General features: G+C 41.6%; 1 protein-coding gene across 1 annotated transcript; it reads right to left on the bottom strand.

Moving 5' to 3' along the window:
• Positions 1 to 109: 109 nt before the first annotated feature.
• dpy30 (dpy-30 histone methyltransferase complex regulatory subunit) lies at positions 110 to 7,049 on the bottom strand. The gene is made up of 5 exons (XM_061723677.1): positions 6,984 to 7,049; positions 2,155 to 2,195; positions 1,953 to 2,000; positions 1,730 to 1,872; positions 110 to 270 (listed from the first exon to the last, which is right to left on the bottom strand). The coding sequence occupies exons 1-5, from the start codon at positions 6,991 to 6,993 to the stop codon at positions 198 to 200; spliced, it is 315 nt and encodes a 104-aa protein (XP_061579661.1). The 5' UTR covers positions 6,994 to 7,049; the 3' UTR covers positions 110 to 197.
• Between the last annotated feature and the right edge of the window lie 2,562 nt (positions 7,050 to 9,611).

Below are 9,611 nucleotides of genomic sequence, written 5' to 3'. Positions count from 1 at the left end.
CCAAAAACATGATTTATGTTCTCTGAATTCCCGTCAATGCTAAAACAGTTCCACCACTAGCCAGCAGAGGGCAGCAGAACCCCATGAGAATAAAAGCCCAGGAAACAGCTCTTTCACAACATGTTTATTCAATATGAAAACAAAAAATAGCGGATCATAAACAAACAGAGACAAAACATTTCAGACACAGCAATGCTTCAATTTCTGTCCTCATACTGGGACTTGTTCTTGAGCAGGAACGCCGCCAGGTACTCGATGGGATTTGGAGGTCTGCAGAACAAAAGAACACTTAAAATGTACAAGTATGTAAATACACAGTTTCACACTAAACCCCCCCCCCGGATAAACAACAGCTTCTAACTTCTACTTCCCACTGCAAAGCCACAGACTAATGGCGCTTTTCCACCAGTACCTACTCAGCTCTACTCGACTCAACTTGGCCCTGTTTCTTTTCCATAACAATTCATCACCTGGAGCAGAAGTAGGAGGTTGGAGCGAAGCTGCTGTGACGTATTTGATTGTGTGATCTAAACGAAGAAGACAACAACACTAAAGATGTAGAACCTGGAGGAGATGATATACAGGACTGTCTCAGAAAATTAGAATATTGTGATAAAGTCCTTTATTTTCTGTAATGCAAAAATGTCACACATTCTGGATTCATTACAAATCAACTGAAATATTGCAAGCCTTTTATTATTTTGATATTGCTGATCATGGCTTACAGCTTAAGAAAACTAAAATATCCTATCTCAAAAAATTTGAATATTCTGGGAATCTTAATCTTAAACTGTAGACCATAATCAGCAATATTAAAATAATAAAAGGCTTGCAATATGTCAGTTGATTTGTAATGAATCCAGAATGTATGACTTTTTTTTTTTTTTTTTTTTTTTTTTTTTTTTTTTTTTAAATTGCGTTACAGAAAATAAAGAACTTTATCACAATATTCTAATTTTCTGAGACAGTCCTGTATATGTGCCGCTGGGTCCGTGACTTGTGTTTGATATCAAGTTAAAAGAGTGAGAGGAGCTTCAAGCGACAACGCTTTTTAATTTTTTTTAGTTTGTCTCGGCGCTGCTGAAAAGTCCGTTGGTAGCTGAGCATTTATGAAGTGACAGAGTTCCTGGTAGATCTTGTCGTTCCTTATCGGCCGTCTACATCCCTTTTTAATTCTCTCCTCAGCCACCAGGTTTATGAACATCTGCACCTCAGAGTTGGATCACCAAACAGACTTTTGCGCTGCCATTGCCTGTCGAATAAAATGAACAAGAAGCCGCCGTCAGAGTCTCTCTTTCGCTGATTTCCGCCTCCTGACTCAGACGTCTGACTCCCAACCCCCCGACCAATCAGTGGCCTGTAGTGTGATGACGTCAGATCCAGGGCCGACTCAGCTGCTTAGAACCTCGGCAGAGTAGATACAGAAAAAGTATCTACTCTGCAGGCCTCAACCCCTAGTGGAAAAGCGTCAAACCGAGTGGAGGCGAGCCGAGCAGGGCTGAGTAGGTACTAGTGGAAAAGCGGCATTAGACAGTCAAGTGGCAAATCCCAAGTACCCCCTCCCATAAGATTTAAGTTGCAGCCGGGTGCTCTGAATCATGAGATGTTGATGAACTGATCATCAGCCGGTGTGAAGACCCTTTGGCAGTTTTCAGGTGTGTGTTCACATGATGCCCAGAGAGGGTCCACCAGCTGCAGGATCAGGTGTGTGTTCAGGACTCTGTCCCACCTCTCCTTGGCGAGCACCGACAGGCCCTGCAGCAGGATGGGAACCACCGTCTGGTCCAGGTAGGCCCGGGTCGGCAGCGCCTGCAGGTCCACCTTCTGCTTCGACAGCTTCTCCACACTCGCCTTCTCGTTGTCCACCGCCCTCTGAGGAACAACAGCAGAGCATGCTGGGAGCCTGACTCCATTCTACCTGGCACGGGTGAGCGCGTTAGTGTGTGTGTTACCTGGATGTTGTCGGTCAAACCGAACTCTGCGTGAGGGTTTTCAGAGACCTGCCGGAGAATTCAAGTGGTTTGTTAACGGAACCCTGAACCTGGGTGTGTGTGTGTGTGTGTGTGTGTGTGTGTGTGTGTGTGTGTGTGTGTGTGTGTGTGTGTGTGTGTGTGTGTGTGTGTGTGTGTGTGTGTGTGTGTGAGACAGACTCACAGGTGTGTGTCCCTCCATGGACTGGTCTGCATCTGTGTGATCTGAGAAAACAAACTTGTTTAGTTTCAGTTCTGCTACAGAAGCTTACAGGTCACATGACCCAGGATCCAGAGCTGAACTGTTCAGGTACCACAAACACCTGTTCCAACCTCTACCTGGTCCAACCTCCTGTCATCCCGGAACGTGTCTTTTGTAGAGACAGACAGGGCAGACCAGGGGCCTCATTTATAAAGCTTGCGTGCGCACAAAACAAGACTTGAAAGATGCGCACGCCATCTTCTACGCAAAGGTTGAGATTTAAAAAAAATGTGCGTATCTCTACGCAAACTTTGATCCTAACGAACATTTTGAAGATATGGGGAACTGGCGACGCAGGCGGTGAGGTGGTGAAATGAAGCCAGATTCATGTCATACTTTTAATTACATCACATATCAGACTTATAATATAATAACGCCGTGCCGGGAACCTCCTCGTCACCCACCGCTTCCAACTGTAGAGTGACTGAGGACAGAACAAATAAGTGCCGGGCCACTCTCCTCTTGGCCTCCACCTTCAAATCGCACCATATTTCTGCCACAGAGCTGTCCGTGGCACTCACAGCGTTTAGCGCAGCAACAACATGCTGCCACTTACTCGCTTTATTTTTGTTAGTGATGCCACTACTGTGACCACCAAATAATGTTGTTTTCCTGGCCTCCACCTCATCCACAACATCTCGGTGTCCGTGAAATTTAGTGGCACGGTGGCTCGACACGTCTCATTCATCCTGACGCGCAGCAGAAACAGACTGCAGGCAAGCGCTGGGCATGCTCAGCAGGCTCATTCATATGCAAATACAGTCATGGTAGAAAGTGAGCGTGTAGAGGGCGGGATATGAGGCGTATTCACGTGCGCAACCTTCCAGCCGGACTGTGATTTATAAAGAGATCATTGCGTGAAGATGTGCGTGCATACGGTTTTATAAATCAGGATTTTTTTGTGCGCACGCCATTTTTAGCTTTTGAGCACACGTACACTTTAAGTATGAATCCTATGCACTCTTTTATAAATGAGGCCCCAGGTGCTGAAAAGTCCCTCTTCCCTCAAGTCAAACAGAGGGTGGGAATGCTGAGCACAGGTCTTCAGCTGCGCCGGCCCTCACCACCCTATAGACGAATCCGGCGAAACCCGGAAGTCGAGCGGGCCGCCATTACTGCGGTGGCGGCTCCGCTCCTCCGCTCCAGCCCATAGACATATATATATATATATGTCTATGGGAGTAATAGATCCATACGTATACGTATGGATCTATTACTCCGCTCCCTGCCAGGCTCTCTTAATGTATTTGTATCATCGGAAAACTCCTGTCCTGTCACGTGCATTTGTTTTGATAGTGAATGAAGACGGGACGGACTGTCAAAACCACTTTTCTGTTTCACCAAGTGAACAGACGGAACGCAAAAAAAAGATGTTAAACTGCTGGAAAGGAACTGGAATTTACCTGGATACCTTAAACAAGGAAGCCAGGGAGCGGTATATGGAGAAAATAATGATTATTAACGGTTTGATCCATATGAAATCACTAGTGGAGCTCCGATGAGGATTTACTGCCGCAGTTCTGCAGAACCACCGTCTTACTACCTTGTTTAGTGTTTGACAGCTGCTTTGGTAGATGTTTGACTCGCCATGTGTTTCAATAAATTAGTATAATAGTACAACATACAGTACATCTTTTTTATTACTCTTACTTCTCTTTTCTTTTTTTTTATGCTGAAGAGGCTCCGAGACATGAGCAATATTTTTGTTTTCCTCGTGAGATTATTTTTTTCTTCTGCAGCTACAAATAGAGTTAATATTTTTTCCTCAACAAACTAGTTTTATCTGCAGATTGGGGTTATGTATGTATGTATTCTGTATCATCCGGAGCTGAGATAGTTCTGCCCTTCAATTAGAGACCTGTAATTGCGTTTTTTTTCGTCATCGGACGCCAGGCGATCAATAAAATATTCTTGGATACCTAAAATTAAACAAAACATACACAGGTAATATTTAATTGTGCAGACATGCCTCGTAAGGAGAGGAGGTGGAGAGAGCTATATTACAGTGTTTAATCATACACTCCCTTATCTCCCTATTCCTCTATTCTTTCCTGCTTATCGCTCAAACAAATCATTATTTATAAATTAACATCAGCATTAATTTAAGATACCTTCATTATTTATGGAAGGCCACTGTCTAACATCATCAATCCAGCTATAATGATGCTGTAGAGCGTCAGGTTACAATGACAGCGCTGCGGTGGCAGATTGACACCTGCCACCGCAGCAATGGCGCCGCCGCAAGATGGCGGCGCACACAAACCGGTCGCCGGATTCGTCTATACTGACCCCTGTGAAACCAGGGGTCAGTGAAGAGCCCCCCCCCAGGTGTGGCTCCAGACAGGGAACCCACATCCCACGATCAAAGTGAGCTTCTGATGAAGTCCTGAGTCTAACCTGGCCCTGGTCCAACCTCTACCTGCTAACTCAGGACTTCATAAGGTCTCTCCAGGATTTGAGCACCTTGGGAGGTCATACCATAACAACAGAAGTTCAGGAGTCATGTCATTAAAATAGATGGTTCCTCAAGCCCAAACAAGACCCAGGTCCCTCTTACACCCAGGTCCAGTTTAGACCCAGTTCCCACTTAGACCCAGGTCCCTCTTATGGCCCTTTTCCACTAGTATCTACTCAGCTCGGTTCTACCCGCCACGCCCCGTCTTGCGCTTTTCCACTACGGGCCAAGGCCAAGGATACTTTTTCTGTAACCATTCTGCCGAGGTTCTAACCGGGCTGAGCAGGCACTATATCTGACGTCACCACCCTCCTCGCCTCTGATTGGTCGGGGGGCGGGGCCGTCAGACGTTTGAATCAGGATGCGGGAGTCAGCGCGAGAGCGACTCGCGGCTCGCAGCGATTTTATTATACAGCACAAATGTCTGGTTGGTGATCCAAGTCTGAGGTGCAGATGTTCATAAACCTGGGGGCTGACGAGACAATTAAAAAAGGGATGTAGACCGGCTGTTTTACTCTCAGCCGCTCGCGGCTCCAGCTGATTTCTCATCAGCGCCAACACAAACAAAGGTGTTGCGCAATCGAGTACGTCACAGCAGCTTCACCCCAACCTGCCCACTTCTCCCCTGGCTGTGGAAAAACAAACGGGGACAAAGCGGGTGGAGCCGGGATGAGACGTGACGAGGCGAGTCGGGCTGAGTAGGTGCTAGTGGAAAAGCACCATTAGACACAGGTCCAGCCGTGTCTTTACTGTGGAAATCCAGAAACGTGATCCAACGGAACTAACTTAAATGTAGACACGGTCTCGGACCGGAGCGTTTTTTTTTTCTTCTTTATTGAATACAATAAAACAACATAGAACAGTAATTAAACATCTTCTTGTAAGGATGATAGTATACTTAGTAGACATAATATGAGATGCTGTCAAATATAGAGCCATATAGAAAAACAATTAACTATATATTGAAATAAAAGACCAACAGGAGTTTTTATAAAGTGCAAACTATAAAAGTATCACAGTATTTAAAATCAGGCAAACAAAAGTGCCAAAAAGAGGAGCCAGGACTGAGGGCTGCATCAAAAAAGCAGAAAACATGATATATCGTCACTAATCTTTTTAGCCATTTTGTTGGGGTCTATTTTTCTTAGGGATAAGAAGAATAATTTAAAATCCTTTAAAAACCAATCAAAGGAGGGTTTGCTATTCCTCCATTTACTACAATGAATATGATATTTACCCATGAGAATAACTATATTTAAAATCATAAAAGACAGCTCCCACCCCGGCTCTGACCTGTTTGACCTGCTGCCTTCAGGAAGACGCTACAGAGTCATCAGATCAAAAGCGAACAGACTTAAAAACAGCTTTTTCCCCAAAGCCATAACCGCCCTGAATAAAACGTGAATGTCTTCGTTACTGTTTTTTACCATGCAATACTTCTCCCGGACTATCTGTGCAATATTCCACTACATGTGTAACTATATACTATCATCTGTAAATCTCAGGTCTTCACTATTCAAATGCACCTTAACCTTTTTTATATTTTTTATATTATTTATATTTCTTATTGTTTGCAATATTGTTTCTTATTTGTCTTGATCTGGAGAGGTGATGCTGCTTTCAATCTCACTGTACCAGGTACATTGACAATAAAGTATTCTATTCTATTATTAAGTCAGATACATTCGACTTCAAGTTATCTATATAGAAAAAAATATGAGAGATATCAAACACTGGTATGTCCTCTATTCTAAGTAACATGTTCTAAAGTTTCATCTGCTACATTACAGGAAGCACATTGATCAACTTCGAACTTGAATCTTTTTTTTAAGCAATTCTGCAACCGGGTACACTTTATACAATATTTTAAAGTGAGTTTCCTTAATCTTTGGGGAAATGGGACATCTAATATATTCAGAATGAGCTTTTATCAACATAGACACAGTTATTTTCTCATTCTCTTGAGGTTTAAATCCTCGGTTATAATCATAAAATGCTATTGATTTGCAGGCAGCATTAATCAGGTTGTTATTGCAGTTATTCTCATTGAAGTTACCCCGGTTACTGGCCAGTGCTGGTCTGGACCGGAGCTGGTGTGGACCGGAGCGTGTCTGCAACACAATGCAGCGCTGGGCGCAGGCGGGAGCCCTGTCTGCGCCCTCATTAACCCCCAACCGCCGCTAAAACCGGACAAACCGAACCACAAACCACCAGTTCAGATCAAAAACACGCGTCACAAACACCGAACCAGGCTAAGAAAACGACAAAAAACCCCATTAATCACAAATCGACTCACCGTCCGCCATGTTTGTTGTGGAAGTCGACGTGAGATTTCCGGTGATTCTGTTCTGACGTAGGTACGAAAGTACTTCCGGGATGTCTTTCAAAATAAAAGCAGGAAAAGTTGTTCTGCTTTGTCGAGTAAATGTTTTTTTTTCCACAACTTTAGGCAAGGCAAGGCAAGTATATTTATATAGCACAATTCAACACAAGGTAATTCAAAGTGCTTTACATTGACATTAAAAGCGGCAAGACATAATTAGACAGTAAATAACAAATAAGATTGAATAACATTATGAATAAGATGATAAGAAAATAAGTAAAATAATAAAAAGAACAAGCTGTTAAAAATAAGTGCAGTACAGTCCAGCAGGTAAGTATTTAATTTAAGAGTACGCTTCAGTAAACGGTAATGTTTTTATGCCTGATTTAAAGGAGCTGACAGTTGGAGCAGACCTCAGGTCTACAGGAAGTTTGTTCCACCGGTGAGGAGCAGAATAACTGAATCTTGCTTGGTTCTGGTTCTGGAACCACAACAAACCAGATCCAGATGAACCTCAGGAGTCTGGGAGCTTCATAGGAACTAACAGATCAACCATGTAGTTTATTTTTGTTCTTTATTAAGGAAAAAAGGAAGAACAAAAACAGTATATGCTCAGCTATTCAATATAAAGAAGGATACGGTATGATGGCAGCAAGGGTAAAAGGATACATCAACAAACCAATAAATAAAGGAAATATACAAAATAAGCAAATAAGGAGAAAAGATACATACAAAAGGATAAGTCTTGGTACAAATCTTACACCTCATTAAACCACTTATATATTCAAATCGTTTTATTACTCTTTACAGAATCTGTATATCTTAGCGAGTGTATATATAATTTAAATTCACTTTAAAAAATAGATCAAACAGGGCAACAATTTGGCAACTCTACTTCTGTGTAAATTACATTTACCAAACAAAATCAATAAGTTTGATGTGAATTACATCTGGCTATGTTTATGGGTAAAGTAAGTGATGATAGATTTACAAGTGACGTTCACTTTAAACATAAATACATTTTTCTAGTCGGGTTCAAAGTGATACAAAAACTGCATAAATGATTCTGATTCATTTTTACAAAAAGAACACACATCAAGTACGTCTAAGAATTTAGACAATTGTAAATTTGTCAAATATATATTATGCAAGACCTTGTGCAATTCTTTGATCTTATTGTTAATACAGAATTTCGATGGAAGTAACCAAGCGTTTTGCAATAAAACACATTCCTTTTGAGGTAATCATTCTCCTCTCGTGAAAAGCTTATTGCAACATTTAGAGTCTCACATCGATTCCATTGGTGATTAATAAGAGATCTATTCTGAATAATTCTTGAAAATAAAGGTGATGTCTTAGTGGGGATAGTGTCTATCACAGATGTGAATTCGTTGTTGTGGGAAAAGATTTAATACGGAATCTTTTGTAAGACAGGGTCACAGCCGCGGTGTCAAAGAGCTCTCCCATACATATTATACAGATTCAGATTCAGATTACCAGTACTTTTATTAGACATTTGTGTTAAACACAAAGGAATTTGTATCGGTGGTAACAGTGTGCGCATTCAATATACCTTATCAATCCAGTTTTGTTTATAAATGGATTTCTTTTTTAGTAGAAATATCTCCATTGTTCCATAAAATAGTTTGTGGGGGGAGAAAACACGATAAGTGCCTGCTGATAAACATGGATAGCGGGGTAAACAAGTCTAGACATTCCTCTGCAGTATAGATGAGCCATGTATATGAGAACTAAGCAGAACCACAATCGAAAGTAGCTCTACAACAGTAAGAAACAAGAAGGTAAACAGCCTTGTCTCACAGATCTAACTGGAAACCTTTCAGTGGTGTTGGGATTCTGTACTTCATTACATTAGTTTATATCTGGATACAACATTTGTTTGGTTTTGTACCAAAACCCAATAATTCCAAGGCTTTATCTATAAATGGGGGTTCAACTGTATCAAACTAGTAATCAGGCAGATCCAGAATCAGTCTTAGGTTGTTACTAATATGGACACTTGGGTTTCATTTATTATCTCTTTCAAATTCTTCTTCAAACGTCAGGCATAAACAAGTGAAAATAGTTTATAATCTACGTTTAGAAGGGGGTTTGGTCTCCAATTTTCCATAGATAAAGGATCTTTGTTATGTTTGGGTACTAAACTGGTAACTCCTTGTTTCATAGATGTCGACATCTCTTTCTTAGCAATATGCTCTTTATACATCTCAAAACTGGGGTGTCAATAATATCCAAAAGCAGGAACAGAATTCAGTTGATAATCAATTCCTAAAAAAAAGAAAAGAAAAAAAAGATATTCGATTCCTGGAGAGTTTTCTGTCTTCACATGCTGCCAGGATTTCTACCAGTCCCCCTTCAGAGGACGAGTTTCACACTCAGTTCTAAACGGTTCTGATAGATGGAACATGGTCTTAATACTGGTTAAGAAGTCAGTTCAAGCTCAGATTGACATAGGTTTTCATAGATGCTTCCTATATGGTCCGTGATTTCTTCAGGATTCGTCCAGATTCTATCGTTCTATCATTGATTTTCAGTTATGAGATATTGTTTTTTCTTTGATTACATTTTTCCAGCTCAAAG

The sequence above is a fragment of the Cololabis saira genome, chromosome 1, assembly GCF_033807715.1.
Source record: "Cololabis saira isolate AMF1-May2022 chromosome 1, fColSai1.1, whole genome shotgun sequence".
NCBI lineage: Eukaryota > Metazoa > Chordata > Actinopteri > Beloniformes > Belonidae > Cololabis > Cololabis saira.
Note: the sequence above shows the minus strand (reverse complement) of the source record. Positions and strands in the feature narration are given on the sequence as shown.